This window comes from Drosophila santomea, chromosome X (assembly GCF_016746245.2).
Source record: "Drosophila santomea strain STO CAGO 1482 chromosome X, Prin_Dsan_1.1, whole genome shotgun sequence".
NCBI classification, from domain to species: domain Eukaryota; kingdom Metazoa; phylum Arthropoda; class Insecta; order Diptera; family Drosophilidae; genus Drosophila; species Drosophila santomea.
This window is the reverse complement of record NC_053021.2, coordinates 1,220,783-1,241,869: the sequence shown is the minus strand read 5'-3', so window position 1 is coordinate 1,241,869 and position 21,087 is coordinate 1,220,783. Positions and strand designations below refer to the sequence as shown.

The following is a 21,087-nucleotide window of genomic DNA, read 5'->3' as shown; positions in this document are numbered from 1 at the left end:
AGAAAAAAAGGTGCACTAGCAAAAAAAGGTTCACAATCAATGGGCACACCACACCATGCCACACCACTCCACTCCACACACTCGCACACACACACACAGCGAAAAAAAGAATTAGGCGAAAGAAAAACTTCTTTCTGGCCAATTTACTTTGGCTCTCTTTCCCACTGTCTCTGTCCCTCTCTCTGCTTGCTGCTAGCTGCTTGCTGCTTTTGCTTTGCTGCTGCTTCGCTGCTGCTTGCTGCTGCTACTGCTGCTGCTGCTGCTGCTGCTGCTGCTGCTGCTTCTTGGCTGCTTGTGGCTGGAGTTTCAGGCTCGACTGGATGGACAGGGATCCTTGGCGGTGCTGCTCTGGCGCTCGCTGCAAACGGTTTGAAAGCTCGACGACGACTGATTCTTGGCCCGAGCCATCGTGCACCACGAAGCGAAGATGCCAGTGGGGCAGCGACGCCAACGCCAACGCCACTTGCCACTTGCCACTCGGTCGTCGGCAGTCGGCAGTCGGCTGTCGATAGTCGGTAGTCGGTTTCAGTTTTCAGTTGTCGGCAACTCCAGTTGCGTTGCCGCCGCAATTGGAACTTCCAGCTGGGCGCAGGCTCGCCTCGCTCGCTCTCTGTCGCTCCCCGTAGCGGCGTCCCGCTCTTTCCACTCAGCTGTAGTCCTTTCCAAGCCGACAGTCCTTGCCACAGCCCGATTCGAATACCCTTTCCGTGTCCATCTAGATCACGCATCTGGCTGGTTCATTCCCAACAACAAAGTTTGTCTTCCCAGGTGGATTTGCAGCTCCAAATCTTGTGTCATCAGTACCTCATTCCTAACTCAGTAGGAATCTTCGTGACCTTCTGCCACCAACTATCGCAATACCCCGCTCGGCAAGGGTATTCGACACTGGGATGCCCTTCGTTGGGCCGGCTTGTGGGTTCGTGGCGTCCAAAGGATGCTTCGGCTTCGTTCGGATGCGGATTCGCTGGCTCGCCGCTTCCAGTTAGCGGTTATGGGCCTCGGTTCGCTCCTCCGTACCGGCACTTTATGGCACCGGCTACATTGCGACCCTCGCCCACAGCTCCTCAGTCCCTCAGTCCCAAAGCCCCACAGTCCCTGTGCCCCACTCTCCGGCTTCCACTCGCCGCACTTCGTCAGCCATTGTCGATTTTTCCCAACTCCTGAAGCTCTTAAAACTTGCCGGACGCACTTGCTCTGGACTCCTGGCGCGTGGTCAGCTGATTCAGCGCCGGCTTTCAGCCGCTGGTCAACTGCACAAGTCACTCGGATAATGGCAGGAATCGGAATGGGAATCCTAGTAGGAATCCCAAGCAGACCATCGACCATCGGACGGCGGGAAAGCGAAACGCGACTGGAAGTCGGATTACCGCCTATGAAATTACGTAATTGCCAGTTTGGTAACAGAAACAGGGGACAGGATCACTCAGCACGATCCCTAGCCAGTCAAGGATGCATATAAAGTGGATGTATACAGAGATGGATTGTTGTAACTATAATATATAGTTATAGTATATAGTTAATATATAAATAAAAGTGCGATCACAATGCACACCGGCATTCGTGAGACTCGCAGGCGGCTTTCGGTGATCCATTTGGTCTGGAAATGAAGGCTGGAAGCGACTCGGGGGAGCATCCCCCACCGACCATCTGATTTTCCACCGGTGGAACTGCTAGCTGGAAACAGCTGCCAGCGGCAGAGGGGCGGGGGTGGGGGGTTTATCGATTTGGCATTCGTCGCGAATGTCGGTTTGCCGGCTGTTCCATCGGACTGCGACTCGGGCAGCCGCGCGATGTGGAGCTGTGGGGAGCGCGGTGGGGAGTGGGGGGATGGGGCATGGGGCATGGACTCGGGTGTACGAACAGCTGACTCTTGCTGCCGTCTGCGCTTGTGTGTGCTTGTGTAACGCTCAGCTGAGCGCGAGGCATCCAAGCGATGGATTCCGAACAGCTTGGTGGCATTGCCTCCTGCTGTGGCGCAAATTTAGGGCTTGCGATGCAGATGCAGACGAAGATGCAGATGCAGATGCAGATGAAGACGCCGCTGCAGCTGTGGTTGCAACGTGCAGCATGCAAAGCTGCTGCCTGGCTGATCATGAAGCACGAAAGCCCTGACCTATGACACACTCGCTCATTCATCCACACGCCTTTCACACTCGACCCGGGATTGTGGTACTCACCTGTCGGACGTGGACGTGGACGTGGACTAACGCTGCGGACTAGACTGGTTGAAGTGGTTGCCACTGGACTAGCACACGCGGCATGGATGGAGCAAGTTGTTCGTAAACTGTTGATTACCTAGTTAACTCTATGGTCAGGCTTAGCACAAAGTGGACACACAAAGTGGACACACAAAGTGGACACACAAAATGGACACACGATTACGTTCGCGAAAAACGCTCTTAAATTTGTAGCACAAAGCGGACGCGATTGGCAAAGGAATGGCGTTGAGTTTATCTGTATTGAGTTGAATTGATTTCGATGGAACTTTCGGCTGGGGAAACTTCAAGTTTCCAAGGTGTCCGAACCGAAACCGAAATAAACTTTAGACGGATATTGATTTTTAACTGCTGTCACTGCCGCCACGCTCGCTCTCTCTCTCTCTCTCTCTCTCTCTCTTTTGCACTCTCTCTTGCTGTCTCTCTCTCTATCTCACTGTCTCCGGCTGCTCTCTCCGGCCGTATTGTTGCTGGTTTTGGGCTTGGACTTGGGCTGTGGGAGCACCCCCACTGGGCCTAATTGATTGATTGGCGCTGTTTTGGGCGCTGGCATTTAGTTAATCGCACTTGCCACTTGCCGCTGCAAGTTCCCTTGAATGTCGTGGATTTTTAGTAAATTTTTAACTTGATTTTCTTGCTACTTTAGATACTTGGGGGCTTTCGCAACTCTCCCGTCGCACTGCTGTTGACAATGATTGCGATTCCGATTTCGATTCTGTTTCTGTGCTTCGGTGCCTCTGTGTTTCTGTCTTTCTGTCTTTCTGATTGTGAATCTGAGCCTGAGTCTCCTGGCTTCTGCTTCTTTGCTTCTCTGCTATTGCGCCTGTCGTTCCCGTTACCGTTACCGCTAGGCGACCGTTACCGTTAGCACTTCCATGCCATACACCACACACCGCACACACCACACACCACCCACCAAACGCCAAACGCCACCCGCCACCGAAACTCACACACCTCCTTTTTCCACGCAAAACACACTAACACAGTGAGGAGTCGGCTCGCCTTCGGCCGCGCCTTCCGCTCGCTCTTGCTCTTTCTGGCACACTGGAAGGGGCGGTCGTGTCCGCTCGTGCTCGAAAAACATGTGACAGAGCCGCCGGACTTCCAGCGACGCAGGCGCAGTGGCGCCCCAGCAGCCGACAGCTGGCGAAGCGGAGCCGAACAGCTGATTGCCGCCCGCCAGAGTGACGACATCGAAGGGGGCCAAGGGGGCTAAGGGGGCTGGCCTGCAGCGCGTAAAAAAGAAGGTTCACAGAGGGAGGAGGAGGTGGAGGGGGAGGAGTGGTGTCCTAACTCAGACGCCGCCGGTCGCCAAAGCCAGGGAAGAGAACAGAGCGTCTGATGCCGTCGGGAAATGCGAAGAATGCAAATGCGGACGGATATAGATTGGCTATGGATAAGTTTTGCGGAAATGAAAATATAAACTACTACGGCCAAGTTGGCCGTTTCCCCCTGGAAAAGCGCAGAGAAATAGGAGAGGCTTTAGCATAAATCCTATGAATTACAAAATAGCAAGGACAAATTGCACTTTGAAGACTGTCTTCAAAGACGCGCTCTTATAGGAGAACAAAGTGTTGGTATATCCGCTAGGTACATGAGGGAAATCACTTTTTTACATGACCTTTGCACTCCAGCGGCGTTGCGGCTTAAATATAATGCTTATACAACGAGAAAGCCCTTTTAAAATATCGATTTCTTTGCTACACATGTTCTACATGTGCAACTCAATCCCCGCTTAACGAGGCAATTCTGTTTTGGCTGCGGTCGCTTTCGAGCCAAGTTAGCAAAGTGGCCAAAACTTTTCCGGCGAAATTTCTCACATTTCTGCTCGTCTCTGGCTTCTTCAGCCGTCTTCCCCACCGTAACCCCGGAGCCCCAGGAGCCCAGAGATGGCAGACACGTAACAGCCGCGACGGGAAGCAAAGCGGGATTGGGAGCACTTGCCGCTGGGGAGCGGACCCACTGCGGCCACGCCCATTTCTATTCACGTCTCAAAGTCCCACATTTCCAGTGCCGCAGACGTAAAAGAAAGTCAAACAGAGGCAGAGACAGAGACAGCAACAACAACAACAACAAGAACAACAAGAACAACAAGAACAGCAATAGCCAGCCGAAGTTCGAAATTTGAATTTAGCTCCGCGCTGGATTTCACTTAATTATAACCCAACACGAAACGGCGTTGCATACTCGACGGCGCCGGTTGCAGGTCCTGGAAAATGGCTTCAAATGCGACCCCGCCGCTGGCTGCACTGCGAACAACTGACGTATACGTAATGCACACTCGAAAATCACGCATACGCACCGTGGCTCCACTCCAAAGTTGGCTCCACCTGAAGAGCCGCTCACGATCAGCAAAGCCACTTGACCACTTGGGGGTTATGGTCAACTGTATACCGAGACTAGGTATCCCCCGTTTCTTTGTGTGTGTACCTCCCACCCCCCTCGTCACACTGCCCGGCAGACAGAAGTTAGCGACACGACACACAAGTGGGGAAAGCGGAGCGGAAAACTCCGCGGGGCGCGGGAAATGCGGAGGCATGCCAAAAATATTGAATCTAATAAGTACGAGGGTAGCAGCTACTAAGGGTTGCTTGGCGAGGCGGTGGCGGAGTTGGACGGGCGGTGAGAGGGTGAGGGGGTGAGGGGGTGCAGCGCGTGGGAAAGGGACAGCTGCAGCTGCATCGCGTGCGCAGCTCACTTACAACCGCCGAGAAAAAGTAGAGGCATTTGGAGAACCTTGATGACGCCATTGAATTTATGGCCACGTTTACTCCTCTGCCTCTGCTCTCTCTTTCGCTCCTTCGCTAATTACGCTCATTATAAATTTATTAAATTTCTGGGGCTTTTTAATTAAACACTAACCCCCCCGCTCCACGCCCCTCACATTGCTCATTTCCGTTTGGCGGCGCAATAAATTGCGTTCTATTAATTAGAAGTCAAGACTCCGGGGAGAGAAGCGCGGCAAAGGTTGGCAAAGGTAGGAGGTGCAGTGCCAGCACTTAACCCCATGATCGCCAGGATCCATTTCGTCTCGAAATGGTATCCATCTGGGCAACGAGTGTCCGCAAATCCCTGTTCTGCACAAATTAATTGCATGTCGACCGGAAAAACAATCGGCTTCTTAGGGTTAATGAACGGGTATTGGATTAACTTCCACTTTGGCATGGTTTTTTCGTTCTGCTTCGTTTCGATTCGTTTCATTTCGCTCGCTTTGTATCATTTCCTTTCCTTTCTTGGCAGGTCCTGGCTGCCACGCCGTGTCCTTGCTTGTTTTCGGGCCCGGTTGCGGCGTACTCCTAATAAATTTCAACAGCCAACAAGCCCGAAAATGTCAGGACAAGCAGCCGTGCTCGCCGGCTCGTTTTCCCATCGATTTTCAGCTCCTTGCTGAGGTGCAGCACTTTGCACGTGGTATTGCTGACGCCGCCGGCCGGAAACGGAAGTTGCAAGTGGCATGCGTCGCTGTCCGTTGTCCGCTGTCAGATGTCAGATGTCCGAGCCCGTTTGTGGTGCCGCAGGAAGCCCGAGAAGTTCAGACCTCCTGCACTCGTGGCACATTAATTAAGGGCGCTGGCCGAAGATGAAGCCGCAAGTGCGCCAGGAGAGCTGCGTCGCCGCTGATTCCCCAGACTAAACCGCACTCCTATCCCTCGCAAAAGTTGCATTCGTTTATCGGCAGTCAGACAGCTCCGGGGAGTAAATATGGTGACGCACTTGTCTAGCAGCGCAATAACTCAAAGGAACTCCTATCGGAATGGCTGATTAACTTGCGTTTTGATTGCTATGCAGCAGCAGAGACTGCTGGGAAAGCAAACTGATTTCCAGCTAAACAGGCGGTAGACGTTCGTTATTGATGGGGAAAGAATAATAAATGATTTGGGCTTAACGTGCGCGTTGGGGCAAGAAATAGCGTCGCTGAAAGTCATTAACAAGACCAGCGCCCCCCAAAAAGTACCTCCCGTGCGTCCAGACAAGTGACTCCGAATGTGTCCAGTCACTAATTGTCCTCGGGACACTCCATGCCGGCAGCTATTTACGCTCTTTACGGGGCACTTGCGACCGCAGTCCAAGTGCCCAAGGTCGAAGCCAAGTGGGCTTCCTGAGCTCCTCCGCACTCCGCACTCCGCGCTCCGGAACACCGCCGATATCCGCTTTCAGTTATTTTTATGACAAGTCCTAAACGGAGGGCGAAGGAAGAGAAACGAAGGACGAGGGACGGGAGATGGGGATGAGCCTTGTGGTATCTTGATTTCCTCTGCTCTTGTTGCTTTCATTGTTATTAATATTTCATTTCCCTTCGGGTAGCTTCCACAGCACACCACCCACTATCCCAACCCACGCACGCCTAACAATTGCGTTTTATTATAGCCAATTCCACTGCCAGTCCCCCGATTTTGGCCCGAAATGGCGTCGTGGCCTGAGCAAGGAACAACAAAAACATCGCTTACTTTCTGGGGCATTTTCATTATATCGAGTTACGAATTTCAAGGTCAAAGAGCCAGCTGCTGGCTTTTTTTGTGTTATTTTTATGTTTTTTTTTTTTTTGTTTTCTGGTTTTTTGGGCCCACCGCACGCACCCCAAAAAGTTAAAAAGGAAAGGCAGCAGTCGAGGATTTAGGACGACGATTTACATTGTGGAAATTCAACCACTAAGCCCCTCAGTCCAAATGAAGAGCTCCAAGAAGAGGAGCAAGCCCAAGCATGTTTTGTCCAAACTATTTGGTAGCCAACTCGTTTGCGAGATCGAAGAATTCCCCAGGACACGACATATATGACTTAAAGCATGTCATCAGGTATTAAAAGCACCCTTGGGGGGACTACCACAGATTCTGGTGGCAAGTTGATGGAGAAACCGATAGTATTTACGGTCATTAATGCTAAACTGGATGAGCTGAGAGGAGTCAGGATTGCGTAGTCGCAATCGGCTCTTTAATTGAGTTTCGGACGGCCTGTGTCAGCTGGCATTAAGGCCAAAAGGTGTTTTGCGGCTATTAAGGCGCCACCTGCCGGGCGTTGCTGGCGCTTGGCTTGGGGAGCACTGCAGGGGCTCATTGTAGCGCAAGTTTTGGCGTAAATCGATGCGGCAGCCACAGCAACCATAAAGTAGAAGGCAGTGAAAGGCAGCACTCACTCTCACACTCACACTCACCCCAGCCCAGTACCCTTTTTTGAGTGTCACTGTGGATTGCGAGCGGCTTTGACACGTGGCAAGTTAAATTGAAATGCCGCCGACATCGCTGTACACATCTATTAGGCCAAACAGGAGAAAGTGCCGCCTCAAATGGGGGAAACACCGCCCGAGGCGGCACTTAGCAGTAGCAACTGTTCAAGCGAAGCGAAATGTCAGCAGCCGTCTCGATGCACCGAGAAAAACGAATACGGGGTAACGGTAAGGACGTTAACGCTTTAAGTTGCTTTTCATTTTTGGACTTGTTTCTACCTTAAACTTTGAATGAATTCGCGCAGAGAGGTGGAGCCTACTTGCAACTTAAGGCCTTCAGCTGGGCTACCCGCTCTTCCACAATCTGCTGACCTCTTGATCTGCATTGGGATGCATTTCTCTTCCGCCCACGACCCATTCACATGGAAATAAGAGGCGAAGGATTGTGGATGGAGGAGGCAGGGGGCGGAGGCGGCGTCTTGGCCCAAGTCAGGACGATAACCGCAAAAGTCGCGCCGCATCCGCCATTGTGTCGCAATCGGATTCGCAATCGCTGTTGCAGCTACAATGGTGCGATTGTTACAACTGCAGTTGCGAAAAGTCGCCGGGCCAAAAGAGCAAATTCAATAAAGTTCGCCTGTGGCGGCGTTTTCGTGCGGCATTTGTCAGTTGCCAAATGGCTAACATGTCCTTCATGTCCTGTCCCGTCCCGTCCCTCCAGTCCCCTAGCATTCGCTTGGCCAATTAAACGAGGCACCCCACAGGGGCCAGCTGACTGGATGACTGCCTGGCTGGCGGGCTGAAAAGATGGCTGGCTGGCAGGATGGCAGGATGGCAGGCCGAACAAGGACGCACATTAGAGCCCGGTCAGAAGCGAAGGAGAGAAGGAGCGGGGCCACAGTCGGCCCATAAGAATTTATGCAGTGCGGCACACAAACAACCGTCCAGAGTGGGTCATCAGTTGGCCAACAACCAGCGAAAGGGGGTGTGAGTGTGAATGTGAGTATGAGTGAGTGCGTGTCTGCGAGTGTCCTCAATATTTATTGGAGGAACCATAAATAAGTGCGCCATAAAGCGCCCAGCCAAGTGCACGACTGCTCGATCGGATCTAGTCCAATTGGAGTGCAAGCCGTTGGCCAACGATTGCACCGAACTCTGGTCAAGCAGGGGCTTTACAAGTATATTTCCTATGTTTTATTCAACGAAATTGTTCGGACCAATATTTCGAATGCAAAAAAAAAAAAAAAACAGAAATTCGATTTTCTTACTTTATTGTAATCATTAAATATTTACGTTTATAATTAAATATGTTTTGAGAATTCCTGAGTTCATCACTAGTCTTAACCTAATAAAAACTTAATCATATAAAATATGTTTCGAGAATAAATAGGTAGATAAATAAGATGTAAGAGATATTCAAATAAATATAATAGCCTATAATATAAATATAATAGCTTATAATATAAATAAGTTGCCTGCATATTCACTTATACCTGAGTTCACCACAAGTCTTAACTTAATAATAACTTAATCATATAAAATATGTTTCTAGAAGAAATAGGTAGATAAGTAAGATGTAAGAGATATTCATATAAATAAAATAGCCTATAATATATATATAATATAGCCTATAATATAAATATAATAGCCTATAATATAAATATAATAGACTATAATATAAATATAATAGCCTATAATATAAATATAATAGCCTATAATATAAATAATACCCACTGTCTTAACCTAATCATATAATAATAACTTAATTATATAAAACATAATCATAGCAAACTTAATCGTATAAAACTTATCATATAAAATATTTCGAGAATAAAATATGTTTCGAGAATAGATATGATAAATATATAATATAATAATATAATAATATAATAATATAATAATATAATAATATAATAATATAATAATATAATAATATAATAATATAATAATATAATAATATAATAATATAATAATATAATAATATAATAATATAATAATATAATAATATAATAATATAATAATAATAATATAATAATATAATAATATAATAATATAATAATATAATAATATAATAATATAATAATATAATAATATAATAATATAATAATATAATAATATAATAATATAATAATATAATAATATAATAATATAATAATATAATAATATAATAATATAATAATATAATAATATAATAATATAATAATATAATAATATAATAATATAATACTTTACCTCCTAAGTGTGGAACATACCTGGTCAGGTCCATGGTGCACTGCATCCAAATCCACGACGGGATGTCCACATGGCCTCTGGAACCACTATCACACACACCAACACACATATTACTACTTCTACTACCACATCACAACTTCCGGTCAACTGATCTCTGAGCTGCCAGAGCACCTATCCCATGAGGATTGAGTCAGAACTGATTGGGAATTATAAGTATTGGTGGACGAAATTTTTTTTACATTACATTAATTATGTAAATTAAGTAAATTACAATGTATACTAAGTAAATTTTGATGTCTTCAATGTTTTGCGTTGAATGTTACCTATGTTTCAATGTTGCAAATTCATTGTTGCACATTCAATGTTGCAAATTGAATGTTGCACATTCAATGTTGCATATTCAATGTTGCAAATTAAATGTGAAAAATTCAATGTGGAAAATTAAATGTTGCAAATTGAATGTTGCATGTGGTGAATAGCGCTATTAATAGGATCCAATACGTTTCAACAGACTGTCACTGAGCTGGGCCATTTTCCGCCCTCTTATGCAACTTTTGAAGGCCTGTTGCCACGCTGGGCATCAATTATGAAATGTCGGCGGGCAGAAGAGCATTAATTAGGCCACCCCTGCCGCCCCAAAGACCACCGTCTCTGCCTCCCTGGGGAACCATGAAGCCACTGCCCACGCAAATTGCACAAAAGGTCGCCCCAAACGGGAAGAGGGCAGCTGCCGCAAGGAGGGGGAGGTGTAGGGGGTCGGCTGCAAATGAGGCAAGGCTGCGGCGCTTGATTGATGGACTGCAGCGTAGGAGGATTTGTCGGCCGGAGATTGAGCCGCCGATCGATCGGCTCGAAAGCCGCGACTGCAGCCCGAAATAGAAAATTGAATGGTAATTGGAGTGCCGCTCGGGCGAAGCAAAGACAATCTCGTTCCGGGGCAGCTCAAATTACAGGGCGACCCTCTGGATAATTGGTCAAATAACATGGCTGGCGATCGGAACCCACTTGGCCCACCGAAGGAACTGGCCAGCGAAACAGCAGGGGAAATGCTGCAATCGATTCTAGCGCCGTAGAACAACATAGTTTATGGCCACTTTGCTTGCCACAAGACTTGGAGCAGATGAAGCAGACGTTCGCCCCCTTCCACACAACGTGGCACGATTGGCCAAGCCTTCCAATCTTCTTCTCCCAAAATCCACAAACTGGATGGCTGCAGTAATGTATCTGCAACGTCTTCCTGCAGCCGCTGTTGTTGCTGTTATTCCTGTTGTTCTTGTTGCATAATTGTATGCCGAGCTTCGGCATTGTTCTCCTTTCCTTCTGCCCCGAAGGGCGGAGGACGGGGGACGGGGGACGGGGGCCTTCCAGCCTGCCACATGCAACTCCCCCTAGAAGCCAACTTTGGCTTGAGTTGTGCAGTTTTGAAGCTTAGCAGGGAGAAGGGCCAAGAGGGGCGGGAATGGTGGGGCATGTTTAACGGCTTGTTGGCCACTTTACGCCCCGTTGTACGATGTTCGCAGCCCGCGGCAGCAGCGCAGAACAGAAAAGCGCCAAAACAAAAAAAAATATAATAAATACAAAAAATAAAAAAATAAAAAAAAAGGAAAACAGAAACAGCTAAATAAGTCCGAACAAACTGGGAAACAAAATGGAAGCGGGGGTGTGGCTGTTCGTGCGTTAATTGAGGGTGTTCCAGAAAGCAGGCGAAATCCTTTCGATCACTGCGCTGCACTGCAGCAGCTGGCCCAAAGGCAGACGCTGAAATCGGGCTAATAGGAGATTAATAGGGCTTTAAGTGAGCCGCAGCAGTTGGAATGATTCATGCCATGCACAACGATCGGTTTTTGGCTGCAAGTTACACAACAATTTCGGACTGAGTTCTGGAAGACCATTCAGAAATCAAATGTCCTTTGGTAATTCAGTTGCTTTAAAGGCGAGTGGGAATGTTTGAAATGCCACGCAGCTGGGAGCCCATTGAAAGTACAAGCACTCTGGCCGTATGAATACCTGCTGAATGTGTACGAGTATGCTACCACCATATGTGTGTACTAGCATAGTATATGGCATGTGGCATGTGGCATGTAGCATGCATAGTACGCCATAGTGCACTACTGTGTGCTGCAGGTGCACAAGCATCCACATCCGCCTCCCCATCCGTCCTTATTTTTGTTCATCTGTTCATGTGTTTATGTGTTTATTTGCTCGGGCCAGCAAGCTGGCAAGTGCTCTAGAGAAACCGCAGCGAAAACGCAAACGGGCGGCGACAAATGAGTTCTGGAAAGCGGCGCTCTGTGAAGCAAGACCGCATTTCACCCGTCCAACGGGGCGGTCAGGCATCCCGGCTCCACTTGGGGAAATCGATCGATCAATCAACCAGCCAAACTCCCCAGCAGGTGCCGGGTGCTCCCAACTCCTTGTCTAGACATCTGTCCGGAGATGTCCCTGTAATCGCTCCTCCAGTCGGATGGTTGTGGGATGCCCCTCCATTCGGTGGCGTCATCGTGGCGCCGCCTTGCAACAGCTGTTCCGCGGAGGAGCTTTCGGAGCCAAACATTTTTTTTTGCCCGATTAAAGCTCTGCCAGCGCTTGAAGCAAGGCTCCTGGCACTTGGCCAGTGGAAGGTCCTCCCTCCATTTGGGGCGCCGGATCGCCTTCCATTCCAAAAGCTCGGCGGCGATGCAGCAAGGAGCTTTCCACTATGCCGGCCAAAAAAGGAACAGGGCTGATTGAGTACTTCGACTCACGAACTCCCCTCCTTGCCTGCCGCAACTTTTCGCGCTGCCATGTAACATTATGTCATAGCCAAAAAGGATTGGGAGCCAACATAATGGCCAGGAATTATGCTCGTCTGCTGATGATGGTGTGTTGGTGTGATGGTGACTACCCGTCATGTTCCTGTCAATGTCCTTGTCCTTGTCCTTGTCATTGTCGTTGTCGTAGCCATCATCGTGCGGCAGACAACGCATTTGGGGTGTGTCAGATTTTGATGCGCCGGCATTTAAATGCGTAATCCAAAACAGGAGATTGTCATATCACATATACTTCACATTTACTTTGGTTCTCATCGCGAGAGATGTGTACTTTGATGCACTGCCTTTATTTTGTTGCACGGCCGAGCGGTTACTTATGTCAGTTGCACTGCTTTCGCCGGCTTTCAGCTTGTTATCCCCACGGGAGTCTTCAAATATCATTCAGACGTCTCCTTCGAGGTTGGCTCAGCGGGTGGCCAGGTGCATTCTGGGAGGTGGAGTGGGAGTGGGAGTGGGCAGAAGATTTTCGGCTATTCAGATCGGGCCATACCTTTCGGCCACCCCTTCCTGTGAGCTTAGCACTTGGCGGAATCCGCTTAAATGCCATTTCCGGCACTGCACGGCATGGCAAGTGTTGCGTACTTTTGTCGCCATTCCGCAGGACGAAGGACGAAGAACGAAGAAACGGTTCTGTGTGCAACTGTACGAAAAACAGCCGCAGGCCAGTAAGGGATTTCCTCCAAAGGACGACAACTGGGAACCGAGAACTGAGAGCGCTCGGCTAAATTGAGTTGAATGTGGAATTTACTGTGTGGGACAAGAGCAGCTGCCACGCCCCCCGGCCCGTAAACGCCCCCGCCATAGGACTTTGCTGCAATGCAGTTGCCATACATTCATTGCCCCACCCCGCTGCCTCTTCTCCGCTACCACCCCACAACTCGTACTTTCGTTGGCCAAATTGTATTTCCTTGCATTTAAGGGGGGAGAGGGTAGGTGCAACCCCAGGGACTGGCTGCTCTGAAGCTTAAATATCAACACTTGACACTCACCATTGTCCGGCACTTGGCCACCGCAAACTATCTTTGTTTGGTCGCCAGCGAGGATTTGGTTGCTTCCTGTGCCCATCCACCATCCACCATCTGGTTCCAACACGCCCGCCTCCTTGTCGCTGCATCAGGGACCGCAATAAGTCAGTCAGTTACTCCTTGAGTGCAGCACGAATCTGTAATGGAGGTTTATGCCTGGTTAGATGGGAGTCACAGCGTTATGGGAACAGGGGATAGGCCTGTCTTGATCGACATGAATGGGGCTCGTGGCTCAGTTTACAACGCATGTTATTAGTGTAGCAAGAGCACAGCCAGAAGAACGAAGAAGAAAGAACGTAGAAGAAAGAAACAAAAAAGAAGAAGCATGAAGAACGTTCTCCGCACTTCACTCGCTCTCACTCGCCATTTCGCTGTGCGATCCATTGCTGCTCGCCTGTCCAAACTGGAGCACTTATTGTACAAAAATTGCACAACGTGCACAGAGGCGACCTGCAGAAGGCCAGGGGCATTGGCACTACCACTAGTCCCACAGATCAGGTAAACAAAGCAGTTTGTGCAGTTTGCAAACGCGCTGAATTTCCCGGCAATCGGTTTTCCCTTCAAAAAATCAAAGCTCACTTTGAGTTTTCAAGCTTAGCCGAGACACAAACCGGGGCGCACACTGCAGACCATCCAGCCATCCCGCTCTGGCCGTTGCTTGCTCTCTCGTTTTCTGCTTCTCTTGTGGCCATCCCTCTCTGGCCACAACAACGCATGGCGGCCACAGCGGCAGCAGTGCGAGCAGGATGGCGCGAGGGCGCCCTCACTATTTCTCGCGAATTTGGGTCGGTGGCCTGCTGGCGCCGCTGTTCGCCTGGTAATCCGTCTAGGGCAAGTTCCTAGAATGTTCATTCCAATAAGCCCGCTGCAACATTGCGCGCAAAGCGCTCCAAGCCAACGGCTCCAAAACTCGTAGAATTCACCCGAGCGACGGCCACATCGCGTCATGCGCGTCGCGAATTAAGCAGGCAAACAGGGACGGCGATAGGGCGCCGTTGGCGGTGCTGAAGGGGGTTTGGCGGCGCATGGGGACCATCCTGGACGCGGCCGCGTCTGATGGCCTCCAGCAGGCACATGTGGCCGTGGCCAACTCAAAAACGACGGACGGCTAACATACACCCACCCCCGCAGACACACACATGACGACCCACTGGAGCGCCGGGAGCGGTCCACAGTGGAGCGGAACGTTGCAGCGGATGTACGCGAGCGTTAACACTTTCGCTTTCTTGTTCCAACCTGGCGCTGGCCGCTAACCAGGCGCCCAGAAGGCAGCAGCACTTGCGGCGCGAGCGGGCCAGCTATAGCTCCATCTCCGCAGCCGCTATGCCCGTCCCGCTCTGGCCCCCGCTCACTACTCGCACTTACTCGCTGCGCGAGAGAAAGAAGCAGTAACAAGTGCGCTCCCACTCTGGCTCTTTCTCCATCTTAGGGTGGCCATGAGATGGCAATGTCCTTGTATAAAAAACAGTTTTTGGGCTCAGGCGCTCATCGCGGAGCAGCAGGCGACGTCGACGTCGACGCGCGGTGCGGAAATGCGGCAAGTGCAGACGGACAGTGAACCCCCGCTGGCAATGCAGTTGACCGATTACTTGCATGCAACATACATACATATGTGGCACATTCATTGATTATTCGAGACCCATAACCATGGGTTCACTGCGTCGAGCGAGTCCTGTGTCACAGTCTGCAGCCCAATCGCTCTGACGGGAGTTTCAGTTTCGAGTCGAAGGCTGCCCCTCACCCCTTACCTCTGCTCCCTGCCCCTTGCACCCAAAGCCAAATCCAAATCCAGGGGAGCCTGTGCGGCGGCTGCTGCGAGCCTGTTCGAAAATCGACTGACTAAGGCCCCTGAAATGGTCGCACGGGGCCTCTGCAGAAACTCATTAAGCGCTCAGCTCCATCTCGTGATTCTTTTCTTTCTGGCCAGGCCAATTAGTGGATTTTGTGGGGCCCACTCCCGGTGACCACAAAAACACAGGGGCCTTCTTCATTAGCTGCGCACATTTCGACCTACGATTTTCGCAGCGCATATCCTTCTATCCTATTACGCTTACATCTTCTTAATTAAAAAGCTGACAACGCCGTCTCCGGCCAAAGCGACCCCGCCCCCCGTCTCGCCCACAAGTCCGGTGGCAGATTTTTAATTGCTTAATTGGAACTGCGTGAAAATCCCGTTGAGAATGCCCAGAACGCATCCCCGAACGAAGAGCCACCCCCACCACATCGCCTGTTGCTGGGCAATTAAAACGCCATCGCAGATGAGGGGGCGGTGCCCAAGGTCGTCCGGCCGGAACAACCACCACGCCCTAGATACGCCTCAAACCCGGCATGGGGATCAGGCGCCCAGTAAACGGCAGGAGCGGCCGAGCAAGGACTCGAGGTGGGGGCACGAGGTGGGGGCACGAGATGCTGCTGACGCACCACACGAGATGCAGGATGCGGACGCGGATGCGGATGCGCAGGGTTGACGATGCTGCAAGATGGCTTCGTGGCTACGTGGCTACGTGGCTGGGTGGCCCAGAGCCCCGGGGCAAAGCTCATTCGAAAAGCTCCTGGCGAGAAAGCTCCAACCACCGCGATGGGTCTGGCACGGGGGGAGTCCCATGGGATGCACTGCCAGGGGTTACGCAATCAGCCTTGTTCCACACCCACCCAATACATCCATTTACCCGAAGGAGCACGAAGAGGAGGATCTCCTCGCCCAGACCATGATACTAAGGATATCATTACTCATACGACATGGAGGCCAGAACTCCAATGACTTCAATGACCCGGAATAGAGCACCCCGAAATGTGTTCCAATGCAAAATGAAGTTGCTACTAACCTTTGGGGCGTTTTGAAGCGTGATATGAAATGATATGATACGTGAAAATACGTGAGGATGGTGTGCAAGCATCCTTCGTTACTGATGAACCACGATGAACTGGCAACCATGATCTTGAACTCTCTGCCGATCTTTTTGTTTGCTTGAATTCGTTTCTTGACTTTTAACACCACGCCTTGGGAGTAATTTTGAGGCCAAGTGAAAATAAACGAAATTAAAAATGAACTCATAAGTAATGTTAAATTAAATAATAAACACCTGAGGTTCCGCAAAGCGCGTGCTCCTTTGCCGCCAAATCCAAATCCAAACCCAAATCATTCATTCGCCATCCACTTCCATGGTTCATAAGTTTTATTTTGGTGGGCGCTCAAAGGGAGCCACTCATAAATTTGATGTACGTACAGGGGTGCTGGACAGGATGATACCCGGATGCGGAGGCCTCGATGCACTATGATGCGATCCAATCCGATCCGAACCGATCCGATGCGATCCGATCCTCGCTGTGGTCGCTCCTGCGGTCCATGGTCCAAGTGCCACCCTGGTACGCTTTTAATTTTGTATAATTGTTGCCTTGTTGTCTTTTGGTTAGTCATAGTTCCATATAATACGGTATTACATAGTATAAGTAAAGTATATTATGTATAATGCATGTGTATATGTGTATATAAATTTAGTTAACATTAATTCACCGAATACTCAATGTCTCTCTCCATCTTCCTCGTGGTCTTCACCCAACTCGACACTCTTTGTTAGCCCATTTTCATGGCGACACCATTACGCTCGTGTTCAGATTTATAAAAGTTCAGTTGCCACTCTTTTTGTTGTTGTGGTGTTCAAAACGAGATGGGTTAATTGAGATTGGTATGTGTGTGTGCCCACAGTGGGCGCTGGGTGTGCGGTGCGGGGAGTGGGAGTGGGAGTTGAGGGGACAGGGTCTGACCATTAGTCTTTGGCACGTTCGCATCGACGATGGCGATGGAGCTGATATGTAACCGGTTTGTGCTTGGTGAGTGGAAGGGAAAGGGGAAGGGGATCCAAATCAACATGGATAATAGCTTCGCTCGAGGATCAGGCTGAGATCTCCTCGAGAGCACTGGGCTTGAAGTGGAGTGGGGTCTCTGGGCGAAGGCGCCTGGACAGGGTAACAACAATTCGAGCTGGTCAGTGGCTAAGTCTATGGTAAAACTCTTGGCTAAAACATTCCTTGATTCAGACTGGCCGGCATTGGGCATTGGGCAATGGGCAATGGGCTTACGCGGAGATTTTCGCTTTTTGGCATCTTTGTGCAATGTAATCTAATCATCTAATCGAATCGAATCGAATCGATCAATGGAATCTACTATGCTGAGATTGGTTTCGTTAGTTAGTTCAATTCAAGTCAACAAACAATGCGCTAAGGTTGTAACGTTTGCTAATTATATATCAATTATATATACTTTTAGGTTTTCATTTTCTTTTTCGCTCTAGGTTTGCGTATTTTGATAAATTTGTAATATATTTATAAGGCCGCTTGGGGCAACTGCTATGAGAATGCTAAAATACTCATACGGGTTGGCGATAGCCGAGGAGCTAGAAAGATGTGGGGTCTTGGGGATAGAGATACACTACGGATAATTGAAGCAAAATCTTCCCGTTCTTCATTGACTTTCTAAAATCTGGGGTCCCAGAACCAGAGTCCTCCTAACCGAATCGCTTTCCTGGGAGGACTGTTTGTCTTTCTCAGCTTGTGTTTGTCATTTGTCTGCTTGTCGTTTGTCTAAATTCATTAAAAACTCACTCGGCAATCTCGATCTCAATCTCAATCTCGTTCTCGTTTTGTTCTTGTTCTTTGGAACACTTGCACATGTAGGGTGTGTATATGTTTTTGGAGTCTTATGTGGTAGTCGTTAATCAAGTTAGAATAAATCGAAGGTACAAAAAAATACAAAGTGGATTCGTATTAAATATATCCAGTAAAGTTAGGGGTTACGAGTAACGAGTTACGAAAAAAACGCGTATTACGTAAACAAAATCGCATAACAACTTAGAATTACGAGAGCACAGCAATCGAGTGTGTAAACTATGTATGTACAGCTCAGGCGGAGCAGGTGGATGGCGAGGGACAGGGTCAGATACAGGCTCTTGCCTAGACTAAACGTAAACGTAATCGTAATCGTAATTGTAAGATGTAAAAAATAAATAATAAATTAGGATGCAAGATGCAGGGGTGCGGGGCAGTGCAAACGGAACGGAATGGAACGGAAACGGAAATTGAAACGGAAAAACAGAAAACAGAAAACAAACGAAAAGTGAAATGCACGCCAACTCGGATGCTTTAAGGGGCGCTTACTTCGCCGCTGCGGAGGCGGAAACGGAACCGGGCGTGGCCGACAGCGCCATCTTGGAGAGCGTGGCCAAGGAACGTTTCGGGAATGTGTTGCTCCCGTCCGACGGGTCCGAGAACAGCTTCCGAAAGCTGCAATGCAGTAAAAGTCATGAATATAGAGTTCTATTCCGCTTCAGCAGCACTTACAATTTGCGTATTCCCGACTCGGAGCTCTTCTTCCAGGGCGCATCGTCCGGCTCGTAGGGCAAAGGTCCCTGCACGGGCGCATCGTGTCCAGGTGGCCTGAAAAGCGATGAAGAGCGTCATTAGCTACAATGGGGAAACATGAACGCGAATCCAACATTTTGTTTGACAGCCAATAATGCCATTTAGTTAACTGCTGGCCTTGCAAAAGAGCACGCAAAAAGCTACGTTTAAGCTCTGGCTCTGAATCACCTGCCAATTAAGCGTTTGCATCATAGGGTCTATTTGAATATTGTTAGCACTGAATAACAACAAAAGAATGACTCAGGCTGAAAGTGCTTGCTCATTAATCATTTTGCCTCAAGCGGCCGTTCATAGTTCATAAATTGCGGTTTTCTCTAGCGGAGCCCACAGAAGTGAAGGATATACTTACGTTTCTCCGGCAGCTGGTGGCTCCAGCTCGTTTGCCTCGGCTGCCTCCTCCTCCTCGTCGTCGTCGTCGTCGTTGTCCGCCACGTGACCATCGTCGTCCTCATCGCTGTCATCGGAGCTGGAGAAGTGGCGCTGCCGCTTGCCCTTCGCCTGGCTGGGCGGCTTCAGCTCCGCCAGTTGCTCGTTGAGGGTATCGATGGTGGTCAGCAGCTCATCCCGCTCGCTTATCAACTCTTTCAGCTCGCGCGTGGTGTACCGCGGCCGGTTGGGATCGTTCTGGCCATCGTCGTACGAGGCCACCAAGTCCTCGTTCTCCTTTTCGGCCAGCCCCAATCGCTTGCGCAATTGGTTGATCTCGCGGCTCTGGTCCTGCAGCTGGGCCAGAAAGTCGGCGCGCTCCTCGCAGAGCGTCTTCACCTGGGCCTGCATGAGCTTGTGGCGGCGCCTGGTGTCCCGCTCCGAGGCCTTCAGCCGCTCCGCCTGGATATTGAGCTGGGAATGAAAGGCAGAGAGTTAGTGGGGAATGTGAGCATTCCTAACCTCAGCGACACTTACGTGCTCCAGCTCGCTGTACTTGTCCTGCAGCTCCCGCTCGCGGTGCTTCAACTCGTCGCGCTGCTTGTATATCTGCTCCTTGAGCCGTTGCAGCACTTGGGTATCGGAGAGGGCGCCGTGGAGCTCGTGGTTGGTCATGCTGATAATGCTCTCGGTGAGACTGGCGCCCAGGCCGGAGCTCTGGGCGGAGGAGGACTGCAGGTCCTGCGTCTGCTTCACCAGCCGCTTGTTCTCGTCCTGCAGCGAGGAGACGAGATCGACCAGCTCGTTGGTCTCGCTGCGCCACTGCTCCTCAATCAGCTCCAGCTCCTTGTCGAAGCGCCGCCGGAACTCGGCCTTCTCCAGCTTCTCGCTCTCCAGCTGGGCCACCTTGTCGCGCAGCTCCTGGATGGTGGCGTTCTCGCGCTCGTTCTTCGTGGCCAGCGCCTCCAGCAGCTCCAGGGTGTTGATGATCTTGGGCATCAGCCCGCTGACGGCGTCCGTGCCGAAGCGATCCATGATCCGCTCGTACTCCTTGCCAATGTCCGAGGCCAAGTCGTACACATCGACCACGCCGATGTCGTCGATGGCGTCCAGAACCATTTCACCCATCTCATTGAGGTGAAAGCCGGGCATCCAGGTGGTCAGGTCAGGTGGTCAAGTGGTCAGGTGGCTAGTCTGTGACTCCTGCCAAGCGGACTTATGGCACACTCTCTCTCTTTCTCTCTCTCTCTCTCTCTTTTCACTGAAGACCCGCTTCAGTGTTCGGCGCTTTCCACCGTGTCCTGCGCCTTGGAGGTCCTTCGCAAATGGCTGCACCAGCTGGCAGGGATTCCTCTTGCGCTAAAAGGACAGGTGTTGGTTTTCCAAGTACTTCGTGCGGGGCGGAGGCGGAAGCGGGGGCGGGTGAGGCCACAATCCGAAGTACGGAATTCGCAACTCGCAGTTCGCCGTTCGCACACACAGACTGCACGGTGGTGTGCGTGGGAGTGGCAATGCTCACTTCATTCACTTTAGTTGTTGGTGCCGTCGTCTTGCTGCCGCCGCTTCGCTTTTCGCTGCCGATTCCCACATAAACAATTCGTCTTTCCGCAATTTATTTGCACAATTTTTGCTGAACCGAACTGGAACTGGAACTGATGAGTAACGAATAACTGGTTCGCGGGCTCCCAGATGTGCGAACTGGCTCCCAGATGAGCAGTCGGCTACGCAGTCTGGCAGCACTACGCGCTGGCTGGCCAGTGTTGAGCAGCGCCAGCACATTGGGCGCGCAGTTTAAATGGGCAAAGCGAGCTTACGTGCCAGAAGGTTAAAGCCTGAGCCGAAAAATATCACGATCCAAA

At 50.1% G+C, this 21,087-nt stretch overlaps 2 protein-coding genes across 4 annotated transcripts in view; both read right to left on the bottom strand.

Moving 5' to 3' along the window:
* The window catches only part of LOC120455286 (microtubule-associated protein futsch), a 53,595-nt gene extending 37,196 nt beyond the window's left edge, over positions 1 to 16,399 (bottom strand). The window contains exons 1-2 of one of the 3 annotated variants that reach the window (XM_039641322.2): positions 16,270 to 16,399; positions 13,409 to 13,581 (exon numbers count right to left, since the gene is read on the bottom strand). The gene's annotated coding sequence lies outside the window, so the exon portion shown is untranslated. Of the gene's footprint in view, positions 1 to 147; positions 404 to 2,177; positions 2,997 to 13,408; positions 13,582 to 16,269 lie in introns of those variants that run through there. The other 2 variants (XM_039641324.2, XM_039641323.2) reach the window with 2 other exon arrangements.
* A 1,654-nt stretch (positions 16,400 to 18,053) lies between these two features.
* LOC120455287 (RILP-like protein homolog) lies at positions 18,054 to 20,894 on the bottom strand. The gene is made up of 5 exons (XM_039641325.2): positions 19,766 to 20,894; positions 19,212 to 19,702; positions 18,782 to 18,877; positions 18,599 to 18,724; positions 18,054 to 18,399 (listed from the first exon to the last, which is right to left on the bottom strand). Exons 1-5 carry the CDS (start codon positions 20,378 to 20,380, stop codon positions 18,267 to 18,269), a joined length of 1,461 nt encoding a protein of 486 aa, XP_039497259.1. The 5' UTR covers positions 20,381 to 20,894; the 3' UTR covers positions 18,054 to 18,266.
* Positions 20,895 to 21,087: the final 193 nt, after the last annotated feature.

What these genes read in the sequence shown, in the direction of transcription:
- LOC120455287 (XM_039641325.2), bottom strand. Translation starts at nt 20,380, where the DNA reads ATGCCCGGCTTTCACCTCAATGAGATGGGTGAAATGGTTCTGGACGCC. An exon ending in CCACCAGCTGCCGGAGAAAC is followed by an intron (nt 18,878 to 19,211) that starts GTAAGTATATCC and finishes ATCGCTTTTCAG; the next exon opens with GCCACCTGGACACGATGCGC. An exon ending in GAGTCGGGAATACGCAAATT is followed by an intron (nt 18,725 to 18,781) that starts GTAAGTGCTGCT and finishes ACTGCATTGCAG; the next exon opens with CTTTCGGAAGCTGTTCTCGG.